This window comes from Delphinus delphis, chromosome 5, assembly GCF_949987515.2.
Source record: "Delphinus delphis chromosome 5, mDelDel1.2, whole genome shotgun sequence".
Classification (NCBI taxonomy): domain Eukaryota; kingdom Metazoa; phylum Chordata; class Mammalia; order Artiodactyla; family Delphinidae; genus Delphinus; species Delphinus delphis.
In genome coordinates, this window is record NC_082687.1 from 122861591 (window position 1) to 122877724 (window position 16134).

Consider the following 16134-nt stretch of genomic DNA (forward strand, 5'->3'; position numbering starts at 1 on the left):
AGTTGGCAAATCCTCTAAAAGTCAACTCTTGCCTAAATAAATTGAAGGAACATCGAATCTTGCAAATTAATTCTTTCTTCCCAGACTAATTGTATTTAAGGTTTTATAATTGCCACACCTTTCCTAGTGCTGTTTCTTAATTTTACTTGAATATTGTTAAAGATTAGAATAGATTTCAATCTGTAGTCAAGGAGGGTTCTGTCCTGAGATGTAATTTGTGTGTTCCTTGATAGGAGGGACATTATCTCTTTTTCCATGCCATATCCAAGCACCTGAAACATTATCTGGAAAGTAATAGGCCTTCAACTGTATTTCTTAGTAGAAACTGAATATTTTATTCAATCTTCATAGATAGATAAGTTTTCAAAAGGTTTAATGAAGGAATCCTTCTAGTTCATTATTACTGTAAATATTTTACTCTAGTTTTGATGAGTGAAGTTTTTCTTCCATTAGTATGACTATGAAGCCGTTCATGAACGACTTTCGTATTGACAATATGTATTTAGCTTTCTGCATCTCTTTTAAATTTAGTTTGGTTTTGTTTGTTTCTTTGCAAGGAATGGCCTACTCTCTTAGGCACTACACAAATCATCTGCCATTGGTAATTTTTGAAATGAATTTTGAAACAAGAAAATATACACATAAAGGCCATAATTAATTTTCCTTGCTTTAAGATATTTTTAATTAGAAAAACAAAAAAAAACGGATGCAGGATTTCTCCTCTAGTGATCTTTGATCTTCTATTCACTTGAGAAGGTCTAATTGATACCAATTGCAAGTATAAAATCCATAAATTATTGTGCCAAATTTCTATCAAAAGGAAATGTCAATAGTGAAGTCATAAATCCCTGATGACGGCCTTCAGCTGAAATGATGCTGGCAGGCATGATTCTAATCACACCCGATGTGTGGTGATGCAATATAACATCTCCTGTACAAAGTGAGTAAGGCTTAAGCATTTTTTTCCTCATTAGACATGATATAATTAATCAGAATCACTGGCCTTTTTTAAATTAGAGACTTTTCACTTGTGTCACAAACTCTTCTGTTACGGGTAGGAGTGCAGGTTTGGGAAAGGTTTCTGAATAAGTTCATTGAAAACACGTCCTTATGGCAGCTTTTCAGCGTTATCTCGTCTACAATCTGTCCAATTGGCCCTCATCCCAAGCATTGACTTTTGGAATCCAAATTGAGTCCATTCTTCCTCAGTTCTTATTTCTTACTACTTTATCATTGTTTATATGTGTGTGTGTGTGTGTGTGTGTGTGTGTACTTTATAATTGTTCATATATGTGTGTGTGTGTAATTTATAATTGTTCTAATATATATATATATATATATATATGCACGCATACATATATACACTTCATCTCCATATGAGAATAGTTCACAGATAAGAGAATTTTGCTATAAAAGAGTGGGTATAAGGAATCAACAGTAATTTTTTAAACATATTATTTTTGTTGACATGATTACATAAAAGGTAATTCAATAATATTTTAAGACATAATAGGGCAATTATTCTTTTCCCCCATTGGGCATAAACATAGTTCTTAGCAGAACTCCTGTATTATCGTGTTTGTTGGAAGTTCTGCTATGTACAGATTTTTCTCCTCGGAACTATAATTCGGAAGGATTAGCCGTTGCCCTTCCCTGTGCTTCTCGCAAAGGCATACTGAAAATTATTAAATTCACTAGACTGCATGGGTTTTAGGTAGATAATGGCAGGTCAGTTCCTGAAGACTATTGTTAGATTTGACTGGGGAACTTCAGAGACAATATAAGAGGTACTGTTCTCCACTAGTAATCATGGGGAAATAAAGTTATGTCAGGTAGCAATATAGTGTTTTATATATAGTTTTAATATAGTGTTTTAACTTACTATCAAATGTTTTATTGGGGTTCCATGAGATTATAACTGCACACTCCCTCTTTTATAGGTTCCTTCGTCTTTGCGGTTACTGTCACAGATGCTGATTTTGGACCCAATGCTGAACTACATTATTCTCTTTCGGGTAGAAACTCTGAAAAATTTCACATTGACCCACTGAGAGGAGCTATTATGGCAGCCAGACCACTAAATGGTACTTCAGAAGTGACATTTTCTGTGCACGTAAAAGATGGTGGCTCATTTCCAAAGACAGATTCTACAACAGTGACTGTTCGATTTGTGAACAAAGCAGATTTCCCTAAAGTCAGAGCCAAAGAACAAACTTTCGTGTTTCCTGAAGACCAACCAGTAGGCACTCTTGTCACTACCATAACAGGGTCCTCCTTGAGAGGAGAACCTCTGTCCTATTATATTGCAAGTGGGAATCTTGGCAACACATTTCAGACTGATCAGCTATCAGGGCAGGTGTCCATTAGTCAACCTCTGGATTTCGAAAAGATACAAAAATATGTTGTATGGATAGAAGCCAGAGATGGAGGTTTCCCTCCTTTCTCCTCTTATGAGAAACTTGACATAACAGTATTAGATGTCAATGATAATTCCCCAGTTTTTAAGGAAGATCCATTTGTATCTGAAATACTGGAAAACCTTTCTCCTCGAAAAATACTTACTGTTTCTGCAGTGGACAAGGATAGTGGACCCAATGGACAGTTAGACTATGAAATTGTTAATGGCAACAGAGAACATAGTTTCAGTATCAATCATGCTACTGGTGAAATTAGAAGCATTCGACCTTTAGACCGGGAAAAAATATCTCAGTACGTGCTTACCATAAAGTCCTCAGACAAAGGCTCCCCTTCTCAGAGCACCTCAGTAAAAGTCATCATTAACATTTTAGATGAAAATGATAATGCCCCTAGGTTTTCGCAAATATTCAGTGCCCATGTTCCCGAAAATTCCCCATTAGGGTACACAGTTACACGTGTCACAACTTCTGATGAAGACATTGGTGTAAATGCAGTTAGTAGGTATTCTATAATGGACACAAGTCTTCCGTTTACGATTAATCCCAGCACTGGGGATATTGTAATTAGTAGACCTTTAAATAGAGAAGACACAGACCGTTACAGAATCCGAGTTTCTGCCCACGATTCTGGGTGGACTGTAAGTACAGATGTCACAATATTTGTGACAGATGTCAATGACAATGCCCCAAGATTTAGCAGACCATCCTATTACTTAGATTTTCCTGAACTTACTGAAATCGGCTCCAGAGTGACTCAGGTATCTGCAACAGACCCTGATGAGGGATCAAACGGACAAGTGTTTTATTTTATAAAATCTCAGTCAGAGTACTTCAGGATTAATGCCACCACAGGAGAGATTTTCAATAAACAGGTCTTAATATACCAGAACGTCAGTGGCTTCAGTAACGTGAACATCAACAGACATAGCTTTATAGTGACATCTTCAGATCGAGGTAATCCTGCGTTACTTAGTGAGACAACAGTTACCATCAACACGGTGGACAGTAATGACAACGCACCACAATTTCTTAAAACTGCATATTTTACTCCAGTCACCAAACATGTTAAAATCGGTACAAAGTTAATCAAAGTTACTGCAGTAGATGAGAAAGATTTTGGATTGAATTCTGAAGTGGAGTATTTCATTTCGAATGAAAATCATTTGGGAAAATTTAAGTTAGACAATAATACAGGGTGGATTTCAGTAGCAGCTCCCCTGGTATCTGACTTGAATCAAAACTTTTTGATCACTGTCACCGCGAAGGATAAGGGAAACCCTCCACTTTCATCCCAAGCAACTGTTCAAATAATTGTCACTGAGGAAAACTACCACACACCTGAATTCTCTCAAAGCCACATGAGTGCAACCATCCCTGAGAGCCATAGTATTGGGGCCATTGTCAGAACCGTTTCTGCAAGAGATAGAGACACGGCTATGAATGGCTTGATTAAGTACAGTATTTCCTCAGGAAATGAAGAAGGCATCTTTACAATCAATTCCTCCACAGGTGTATTAACACTAGCCAAAGCTCTTGATTATGAGCTATGCCAGAAACATGAAATGACTATTAGTGCTACGGATGGAGGCTGGGTTGCCAGGACTGGTTACTGCAGTGTGACTGTAGATGTGATTGATGTGAATGACAATTCTCCAGTGTTCCTCCCTGATGAGTATTTCCCCACTGTTTTGGAAAATGCCCCCAGTGGGACGACAGTTATCCACCTAAATGCAACGGATGCCGACTCTGGAACCAATGCTGTGACTGCATATACTATACAGTCATCTGACAGTGACCTCTTTGTCATTGACCCCAACACAGGAGTCATCACCACTCAAGGCTTCTTGGATTTTGAAACCAAGCAGAGCTACCACCTTACTGTGAAAGCTTTCAATGTCCCCGATGAAGAAAGGTGCAGTTTTGCCACTGTTAATATACAGTTAAAAGGGACAAATGAATATGTGCCTCGTTTTGTTTCCAAACTTTACTATTTTGAAATCTCAGAAGCAGCTCCTAAAGGTACTATTGTTGGAGAAGTGTTTGCCAGTGACCGTGATTTGGGCACTGATGGGGAAGTGCATTATTTGATTTTTGGTAACAGTAGAAAGAAGGGTTTCCAGATCAACAAGAAGACTGGACAAATTTATGTTTCTGGACTTCTTGATAGAGAAAAAGAAGAAAGGGTATCTTTGAAGGTAGTGGCCAAGAATTTTGGCAGCATTAGGGGTGCAGACATCGATGAGGTCACTGTAAATGTCACTGTGCTTGATGCCAATGACCCACCCGTTTTTAGTCTAAACATCTACAGTGTTCAGATCAGTGAAGGGGTCCCAACGGGAACTCATGTGACCTTTGTCAGTGCCTTCGACTCAGACTCTGTTCCCAGCTGGAGTAGGTTTTCCTATTTTATTGGATCAGGGAATGAAAATGGTGCCTTTTCCATTAATCCACAGACAGGACAGATCACCGTTACTGCAGAATTAGATCGAGAAACCCTACCCATCTATAATCTCACGGTTTTAGCTGTGGATTCAGGGACCCCCTCAGCTACAGGAAGTGCCTCCTTATTAGTCACCCTGGAAGATATAAATGATAATGGGCCTATGCTGACCATCAGTGAGGGAGAAGTTATGGAAAACAAACGCCCAGGAACTCTGGTGATGACCCTTCAGTCCACAGATCCTGACCTCCCTCCAAATCAAGGCCCCTTTACCTATTACTTGCTGAGCACGGGTCCTGCCACCAGCTATTTTAGTCTGAACACTGCTGGAGTTCTGAGCACGACTAGAGAGATTGACAGAGAGCAAATTGCAGACTTCTATCTGTCTGTGGTCACTAGGGACTCCGGTGTTCCTCAGATGTCTTCCACAGGAACCGTGCATATCACAGTGATAGACCAAAACGACAACCCTTCACAGTCTCGGACAGTGGAGATATTTGTGAACTATTACGGCAACTTGTTTCCTGGTGGGATTTTAGGCTCCGTGAAGCCACAGGATCCCGATGTGTTAGACACCTTCCACTGCTCCCTGACTTCGGGAGTTACGAGCCTCTTCAGTATTCCAAGGGGCACTTGCAATCTGAGTTCCCAGCCAAGGTCCACAGATGGCACGTTTGATCTGACTGTCCTCAGCAATGATGGCGTCCACAGCACGGTCACGAGCAATATCCGAGTTTTCTTCACTGGATTTTCCAACACGACAGTGGATAACAGCATCCTACTGCGTCTCAGTGTACCAAGCGTAAAGGACTTCTTGACGAACCACTACCTTCATTTCTTACGCATTGCCAGTTCACAGCTGACTGGCCTTGGGACCGCTGTGCAACTGTATGGGGCCTATGAAGGGAACAATAGAACGTTTCTTTTGGCAGCTGTGAAGCGAAACCATAATCAGTATGTGAATCCCAGTGGTGTAGCCACCTTCTTCGAAAGCATCAAAGAGATCCTCTTCCGGCAGAGTGGAGTGAAGGTAGAATCTGTGGATCACGACTCCTGTGCTCCTGGCCCATGTCAGAACGGAGGGAGCTGTGTAAGGAGACTGGCCGTGAGCTTCAAATTAAAGAGCCACGAGAGCCTTCCAGTCATCATCGTGGCAAATGAACCTTTGCAGCCTTTCTTATGCAAGTGTCTGCCAGGCTATACTGGCAGCTGGTGTGAAATAGACATAGACGAATGCCTTCCGTCCCCTTGCCACAATGGTGGGACCTGTCACAATTTAGTGGGAGGATTTTCATGCAGCTGCCCAGATGGCTTCACTGGCAGGGCCTGTGAGAGAGATATCAACGAGTGCCTGCCTAGTCCCTGCAAGAACAGTGCCGTCTGCCAGAACTTTCCAGGAGGCTTCAACTGTGTTTGCAAAACTGGGTACACAGGTATGACAATGTTTGGCTTTTTTTTTCCACCAAGACTTTAGCCATATCAAGTATAATAGAAAGTCATGAGCTTTGTCATTTTCAAATGATTTTCCCTAAAGAGTAGGCAGAATCACAGCAAATGCTTTAAGCATTTACTATTGGCCAGACACTTTTCTAAGCACTTTATCTGTATTTATTTCACTTACTTCTCACAAGAAACCTATGAGGTAGGGATAATGATTTTCCAGGTTTTACAGAGGAGGAAGATGATGTAGAGAGAAGTTGAGTTGGTATTCTAAGGTGACTCAGTTGATTTGTTGTAGAGTCGGGATGTGAGCTTACACAGTTCATTCCAGAGGTTAAGTTCTTGTCTTGTACAAGAGCAAAAAGAGCATCCTATCTTCAAAAAAGTGTTCTAAAGTTAAAGGACATGGTATATTTAAAGTATAAGACCTGGCCTATTTAATGTCCTAAATACAGTTATCAACTATTGTTGTTGGTTCCTTCATTTTATCATGATCGTCTTTATGATTTTTTATCATAATTATCATTAGGATTATTGAAATTTGACCCACACTGTGAGGAGAATGAAGCAAGAGCTGTGATTCAGATTGAGATTAAAATGCCTTGTTATTTGTAGTAGTCGGTTAGAAAACATCGCAGGCTGATTTGTAAGGTAACTGAGCCACAATGTACCTTGACATTTTAGAAACAGAGTTAAATATATTGAGCAAGTTTGTTTGACTAGTCTTTGGCATCCTAATAGGACATGATGTGTGTTTAAATATATCTCTGTTTCTATCCCTATCTATCTATCACCTATTTATTTATTAGCTGATCTGTAGTTAGTGCACCTTCAAATGTGTATAAATTTATGCTGTTGATAAGTTTGAGGAGAGACAATTTCCCTGCTGTAATTTGCACAGTATACATTTTTAGAGCATATATATTACATTGGGTTTCCCTGTAGTGTTTATGAACACAAGTTAAAGTACAGTGAAATAGGTAAAGCCAGGATATATTTTTAAAAATTTGGTAGATGTTTTGCAGAATACTATTTTAAAAGAAGTTTTTCAGAAAATGTATTTGGATATCATATTTTAAAATGATGCCCACCATGTGTATACTTATAGTTTTATATTTGGAGAATTGAATTGCTTGATGATGATATAAAGCAAGTTTGAATAAGCCAAAGCAGATCTCATAAGCTTTGCCTTCTAACAAAATAATGTCCTTGAAATGTGAAGAAAAAACAGGGCAGCAAACATATGAATGAAAGAATCAAGGGATTTGACAGAACTTGATTTATTTGTAGCTTTTGGGAAGTCACCTTAGCTTGCTGACCGTCAACTCCACCATATGTAAAATGGGAATAATCATACTTACTTATCTTTTAGGGTTGTTTTAATGAGTAAAAATAATGTTTTTAAAACACCTAGCACAGAGCCCAGCTTTCAATAAGTAGCAATGCTGATTAGTAGCGTTAGTAGTAGTGTTAGTATAAGGGTAGATGTAGAGGTATGCCATAGGGTTTCTATAAAGACAAGTCTCAGTGGCACAAGGTAAGCGTGAGTCTTACTAGAGTTGTACTTGTAGGATCATGAATAACAGGCTTACATACATGTTATGAGTTCAGGGTTTCTAGAAAACCTTCTTCACTCTTTCCCACACTTCTCTCCCCACCAGCCACACCCCTCGTTACTTCCTCTGTTGGGAATTTAACAATAAAGATGATTTATTTGTCCCATTTTAGTATAATACACTGATTCACACTTAGAGTGAGGTTACGCTTAGCTCTGGAATGAAGAAAGTGTGACTGCATTGGGTAGTAGATGGGGAAGAGGGAAAGTGTGTTAGCAAGGCACCCTATGCTGATCTCAGCATAAATGTTACTTACTGCATGAAGGGACACAGAACTAGCCCTTTCACTTCACTTCTCCGTAGTTTGTTTCTTTATTTGTTTCATTTTATTTAAACATACACCACATCCTTTTCTAAATGTAGTTGTTGAAACTTTTAAGCGTACTCTTCTTTCATCATGAAATATTAATAGCATTTATCGAGTGACTATTTAAAACACTGCTTAAAGCTCCTTGCATCACAGACATTGTTATTCACTTCGTTATTTATTCAGTTCTTCTCACAACTCTATTAAATGAATACTTTTATCATTCCCATTTAAAAACAAAACGATTTGGATCTTAGAGAGATTGGAGATGAGATAACTTGCCTCCAGCATGGCACAGAAAGTGATCTGAGTTTTGACTAAAAGCTTCACTCCGGAGCCCCTGCTCTTTATATGCCTGTCACGTCTCATCACACTTTGATCTGCACTTGCTAGAGAGTTTTGCTAGTGGGCCTGTGATATCTTCTAAGAATTTTTTTTCCCATTATTCTACTTAAACCGCACAAAAAGCCTATGAGATAGGTATCGGAATCCTCAAACTGGATAAGAGTGAAGGTCAGGAAAATTCACCCATAACCTCAACAATAAAGACATTGCGGGTATTTCCAGAAACCACTGCTGATCATCACTGCAGTTTTGCAGTGAGTGATTCCCAGAACAGTCCCTGCTTTGCTGTCACCCTTCAGATATCATTCAACTCTCACCCACTGGCAGAAGCTAAACCTGAGTCCTGCTGTAAGGGGGTCTGAAAAAGTGGTAGTTTCCAACTTCCAGTCCCTGCAATACAGAAAGATGGAATGGAGCTGGGTGTCAACAGAGAGTATCTGACATAGAAAGATCCTCCTACTGCTCCTATTTTATGTTGTAGGAAGCTGAGCCTACACTCTGGTGACTCTAGGCCCAGAGCTGCCAAAAACGAGATCATAACCTCTTTCTCTAAGGGACATCATTCGAAGTAATGTATTAATTTTACATGCGGTCCCTCCTCAGAGCTCACTTTGGTCCCTGTTTGCATAATTGGAGATAATCCAATTGATCAGGAATGATATAAACAAACGTATAATTGAATGCTTCATATAAATCTTACATTTTTAAATTAATGTTATTCTTTGTTTCCAAATTCTATATGCAAAGTCCATCCAGTAAAACTAGCAGATAATTGAAGTCTGATAGTTTTATTTCTTTGTTTTGTTTTGCAGAAAACAGTATATGAGAAACCATGCTGACACATTGTTAACCCACACACTAAATTAGGAATGCATTGTTTAAATGTCTGTAAATGTTTAATGTTCTTTGGAAAGGTAATCTCTCAAGTATCATTTTGAGTTACTTTTTTCCAGCTAGTCTTTACCAGGTAACCTGACTCAGGAAGGCGGAGCTAATGCACCAAAACATCTTAAAGAACCAATCAGAGCTAATAAGTCATGAAACAAAATTCATACTTAAGCACAAGTGTGCCTCACAGAATGAATTTTTAACTATTCATTCTGGCTAGATTTTACTTCTGTTAACATTAAGGATTAGTGCCTTAGTGAAGCCTTCTTCAAAGTCTATGTGTATTGTATTCAGATTTTTTTGGATCATCAGAATTATTTCAAAGCACCTATATTTTATACTCTATTTACTATTGTGGACTTTCACTGCATCTTTTTCAGTGATTTTTAAAGTCAGTGGCATTGCAAATTGGAGCTGTGAGAGATTATAAACTTTCTGATTAAAATAATTCTCAGCTGCTGCCCCCCATCACACACACACACACACACACACACACACTACTGAATATTTCATGTGAAGCTAGAGATTGTGCTACAGATTAGAAGAGTGTTTATGAATTGATGCAAGTTGAGAGACTTTATCCTAAGAGCACCCCACAGAGAGTGGTTAAATATTAGCTCAACAGGGAATCTTTGTGGAGAACATCCTGTAAGGATGCAAGTAGAAAAATGAAAATTATGGAATGATTACAACAAAAAGATATAAAGAGATATAGTTATTATCATATTGCTACCCTATTCCTGATATATTTATTTTTTTAAGTTTATTTTCAAGTTTGTGGCTACAGGGTCACATAATAAATATGGAATAAGAATATTTTTTATTTAATGACTTTAGAGAAAACTAATTTGTTTGTGTAACTTGTATTTTGGGTGGGTTTTTCTCAGTTACTAGAAAAAGAACCAAAAAGAAACTGAGAAAAGAAATACGGAGACTTCATTTTCTGTTATAATCACTTCATGTTTCACTGTTAAGAATATTTTCCTATAATTTAATTTTATATTAATAGCACTAAATGAAGCTTTGATTAGCTATATGTAGAGTATATTAGAAAATATGAATAAATTTTAATATAGTCTAGAACATGTGAAAAATTAATGTCGAGATTTTCACGGAGTTTAATAGTATAAGAAATTGCATCAACTGTCAATATGACCCAGTAAATTGAAAGAAAATATCTTCCATATTATTCATGCCTCAGAAGTTCAGGGAACCCTGGAGGAAAACATCAGCCTAATAACTACAAACCTAATATTTCTTTTCCTATACAAATGAAAATTTCTTACATTTAATAGAACACTAATTAGAAAGCACAATTATACTCAGTAACCACACAGCATTTGGCTTCCTGCTCCCAGGTTTTCTGTTTGCAGTACACCCTGCATTAAATCCTTCATAGTAATGAATGGTGTTATAAAGGGCAGCATGTATATGGAACTTATTTCTAAATCCTGGTCTCTCATAACAGAATTAGTTCATAGCACCTTTAACCTTTCCTGTTCACTTTCACACATCTGGATGCATTTTAGGTGTGGTATTTGTAGTAACGCCAGGAGTGTATTCCCACAAGGAGAAGTTTTCCTGTGCTCTCTAGTAAGTCCCAGTATTTCAGGGGAGGATGAGATTTGTCCATTCATCACTTTTATGTCACTTGACAGTATAAAAAGGCCCGTAAAGTTATTTACAGTTTGTGCATAGTAATTTTACCAAGAAACTTGGCAAACATTTGCTTTCACGAAGATGGGAGTTGTAACTAAGAGTCATTCTTTTAAAATCACAGCAGTCATATATTAATGTTGTCAATGATCATGTGATCAGGAAACCAAGGAATATAAACAAATTTTATTTCCAAGAGTGGAATTACACAGTTTGCCTCAAATGATACATTAACTTATTAAAGCATTAATAACAGGTTCTAGTAGCTTAAAAGCTTCTTATTTCTGTGGAAAATAAGTGTGTATTTGTAAGCATATTGTAGATACTATGTGTATCATTATATATAATCATTTGTAGTCTCATTGAGATCGTATTTGTGTGTGTTTTAAAATACAAAGGTAAGACCGTTTTTTTTTTTCTTTTTGGTTTTATTACTAGCGACCCTCATTTAAGCATAATATTTTTGCTTTGTTTCCATGTGAAAAACCATAATGCTAACTGATCAGGTTATTTAGATGAGCTATCTTCATAGTGCCTTTCATTTACATAGCATGCAAAAAACAGCTACTTTCTATTAAAACAATAAAAAAACCTATAAGCATAAACATTCAGAATATATAGCGTATATGTATTATGGAATTATATTTGCTAATAAAATAATCAATTTAGATATAAGGTGAACTTTGTTAGTTCCACATGGTCTTCCTTCTCCTCTGTGTATAAACACAAGACATGCAAAAGTATTACTTGTGGTGATCTAACATATATATGATCTAAGCTATTAAATTGAAACCTACACAGACTATGGGATATCAGAAATCATCATATCCCCATAGGGTGGCTGAATTTAACAGGCAAGAATAAATTTAGCACAATTATACCTAACTTAACATTAAAATGTGCTATTGCAATAAGTGAAACTTGAATATACATCCTTGTCGAAAAGATCATAGATGATCACATCAGATTCGATTTATGTTCAACACTTCATCACACCTTCTGCCCCAGAACATGAAGACACATGCTAAATTTCTCCTGTAAGTTTAAACTGTAATCTTGAAAAGTCTGGATTTACCTTGGCCTCCTATTATGCATTCACTTTCATCTTCACCAGTTCCCATTCTCCATGTACTAGGAGCTTACACTTCCGAAAGCATATCTCCTTCTATCTATAATAAATAATGTATATCAACACCATTAATTGATGAATGTCAAAGCAATGAGATCACTTTATTCCTCTAAACAGCTGCTCTGACAGTTAACATATCTCAATAGAAAAAGGCTCCTTGAATTCAGGAGACATAAATGCCTTTCTCTGTGCAAGCCCTATCAGCATACTTCCAAGCCTCAAGGCACTGACAAATATTGTTAATTGACTTGCAGCATTAATTAAGTTAATGATGCAAACTTTTGTTTCACGGTGCTCCAACACATCAGATTGTTTGTACCAGAAGCATGTTAGAGTAATTCAAACTGCTGCATTCTCTGATAATCATTATGCCATTAACATAGATGTGTGCAGAACAATACAGAATTTGTTGCTGACTTCTAATTGGATAATAGAGCATAAACTTTCCAAACCCTAGAAATACGCATTTAAAGGCTTTTTGATTCTAAGTAAAATTATGACATCTTTCCCTCACATGTAAGAAAAAATGTTCTTTTAATAATAACTTAAATTGCAACATTGAGTTTTCACACTGTATCTTGGAATCTAGTATGGCAACCTCTTTGAAATTTACTAATTGTAAAATAAAAATATTACTCAATAAATGGAGTACTCAAACTAAAGTTTTGAAATGGTAAATAATTTACATACTCTAACAATAACAAATAATACTATTTTACCCAAACTCAACAAAAAGTTCATTTGCATAACCCCTAGAAAATTCATTTCTTAAATTTTTGACAAATATGAAGATAAAACTCTGGCTTAAAATAAAATGTCAAACGAAAGATTGAATTTTCTTTTTCCTTAAAAGACGTTCATTCTCAAACTAATATTTTCTCAGTTTGTAGCTGCTTCTATTTATGTAGTCACTGTATGTTTTAACACATGAGTAAGTCATATTTATTTTTGGGTTTCTTTCCACCTCTTGCTTTGGACTAATTGAAATAGCTCATAGTTTGTATCTGAATTAAATTCAGATGTCCATGTTAAAATCTTATTTTGTAAGGGGTAAATAAAATAACCATTTTATATAATTATTTTTTAAAAACCCTAAATTTCTTTGTTGTTATTGCTGTAGAAACCAAGATTCAAGGTGGTCCTTTCCAACAAGATTCAAAAAAGTAGAGAGTTGAGATTTACAGGATCAATGATTTGGGTTTTTATAGTCATACGTTGTTCTTGGAGAGCACATAGGTCCAAATACTTGAGTAAGTGTACCTGACCACACCCGCTAAACTGTTTAGCCTTTGTTCCCCATTTCCAGTCTTCAAGAAGTGAAGTTTGTGATTTTGTAACCTACGTATATGTGTTCACAACATGAAGGTTATACTGACCATACCTGTAAAGAATATTAGTCTATATTCTTAATACATGCTACTCTTAACAAAACTCTAAAAGAAATTTTCAAAAAAGGAAAGGAAAAGAAGAAAATAAAACCTTATTTAGTACAACGGCACATGTGAAAATTATGCATAATCTTACAGTGGAAAAAATGGAAGGACTGGGATGTGACTTTCCTGATACTAGGTAAATAATCAATAATATAGTCAATAGGTCTTATTTCATTCTCTATTGAGCAGTATCAGTATTGTATTAAGGGAAAAAAAGTACACTTCTCTAAAACAATCTGTCACAAATCCAGTTAGAAAACACCCAGAGAAGAGAGTTCTCCCATGGCACAGCATCTCTCTGGTGTGATAGTTTGTATGGGCTTAGAATAAATTTGTCCTGCCTGTTTCTCTAGTATGACTCATTGCTAAAGTACTTAAAACTTAATTTCTGTGCTTCTAGATTGTTAACTTGTTTATTTTCATTATTTCCCCTTAGAATAGAAAGGTATTCTGAAATTGTACTGTTTTACCTTGTAAGGAGATTCCCAATTTTATTTATAAAGTAAAAAATTTTGTGTTTATGACCGTTAGCAGTGTCATGAGATCTGACTCACAATTATAATTTCAAACAAACCAGCAAGTGTGGCTACAAAATCAAGCCACAAAAGCAGAAATGAATTAAACAAAAACTTTGACTGTGTTTCAAGCATAGTTGTTATGATGAAATGGATTATCTATGCACAACAGGGTCTAGTTGTGCATATAAAACTTACGCCCTTTCATGAGACATTGAATAAAGGCATTAGTGCAGTCATGCTGGGAAGTAGGTGATAGCTTTACAGAAATAAACTCTCCCTCCTGTCAATGAATGGAAATTAAGAACTCTAAGAAATGTCTTAATTTCTTAGGAAATTAAGAAATATCATTATTTCCTCAAATCAGAAAACTAAAAACTATTCTAACAAATATGTTAAATGATTACAATAATTATTATAGAACAGTGATATTAGAACAAATTTACATTTGCATAAAAAAACCACACAGCATCACAACGATAACAAAACACAGATGGGACTGGCCTCATACCCTAAGTTTTGCCTACTAGGTGATTAATTATTCAATTATAGCTGTCTGAAACCTGGATATGGGAGCAGAGTTACAGTGGTCTGTACCATAGTTTTATAATTTCTTTGGCAAGAGATTACCCTCCAGAGGCTCCTTCTCTGCCATCTGTGAAATATGTTTCCTGTTGTGTGGATCGGTTTCCCCCACTAAAGTGGAGACACCATGTAAAGACACTTGTCTGCTTTTTAACTGTCAGACCTTCATCTTCTAGCATGCCTGACCCATAATAGGCACTCAGTCAATATTAACAGATTCAATTAACAAGATGATGTATGAGAAGTCTTTATACACTGAAATATATGCTTGCTAGGCATTATTGGTTTAGAAGAAAGACAGAGCATATATAATCTATAGTCAATAAATTTTCATAAATATTTGAAACTGTGTTTGACGTGTCTTTTTATTTCTTACTCTACTTTACAACAGGTAAGTCAAAGTTAAGGAATATTTCTTGAGAGTGAAAGGATTGTAATTTGGCAAATAAGCTAAATGAGATTCATTATTACCTTTGAGAAGTCTGAGTTAAGGATATCTCGATGGTGAAAATTATACTGCAGAAGTTTCAACTCTCCAGTTATAATACATGAAAAAATTGGCATCGACAAGAGAAAATAAATTCAGTGAAAACATTTAAATATGTTCACCATTTGTGATTTCCCTGAAAACAGTAGTTCCTTCCAAGATGATTATGTAAATTACTTCCTAAATATTATAATGCACATCTTTAAAATAGGACAACTGAATAAGACTTTGAACTCAGATATAATATTCCTCTGTCCTCATGTCAAGTAAAATGTTCTTGTATTTCTTTTCTCCAAAGATAGGCTCTCTCAGGATAGACTATTACATATGGTCATGCAGTAATGGTGTTAATATATTTATGCAAGGATTTTTTTAATGAGTTTGATGCTTTTCAGGGAAAATCTGTGAATCTCCAGTCAATTACTGTGAATGCAACCCCTGCTTTAATGGTGGTTCCTGTCAAAGTGGTGTGGAGTCATACTACTGCCATTGTCCGTTTGGTGAGTAAAACTTAGTGGTTGATATAAAATATCAATCTATTTTGGCACACAGTTTAGCAATTTTGTTTTATCTTGTCTTGGAGTGACTAAGAAAATGTTAGTCGTTTTACACAGGAGGTTTTAGCAAAATAAAATCTCAAAGGTTTAATATTTTCTGTTAATTATGGAAATTCCATTGAGTATATTGTTTTGATCATTACTAGAAAATAATCAACTAAAGATTATTAAATTTGATGTTGTCTCCTCAGGACATTTCCTCTCAAAAACTTTTGTATGCCTTCTTTTTAGCCTAGAACCTATCTAATGAAAAATCCTTTAAGAACTATTTGACAACACTTTCTACTAAAATCTTTAAGACTAGTCAAAACGTTTTTGT

General features: G+C 36.2%; 1 protein-coding gene across 1 annotated transcript in view; it reads left to right on the forward strand.

Annotated features, from left to right (window-relative positions):
* FAT4 (FAT atypical cadherin 4) overlaps positions 1 to 16134 on the forward strand; it is a 172455-nt gene that overhangs the window by 129443 nt on the left and 26878 nt on the right. Inside the window, exons 9-10 of the mRNA XM_060012960.1 lie at positions 1941 to 6290; positions 15654 to 15758. Coding sequence (XP_059868943.1) covers positions 1941 to 6290; positions 15654 to 15758 — 4455 coding nt within the window. The remainder of the gene's footprint in view (positions 1 to 1940; positions 6291 to 15653; positions 15759 to 16134) is intronic.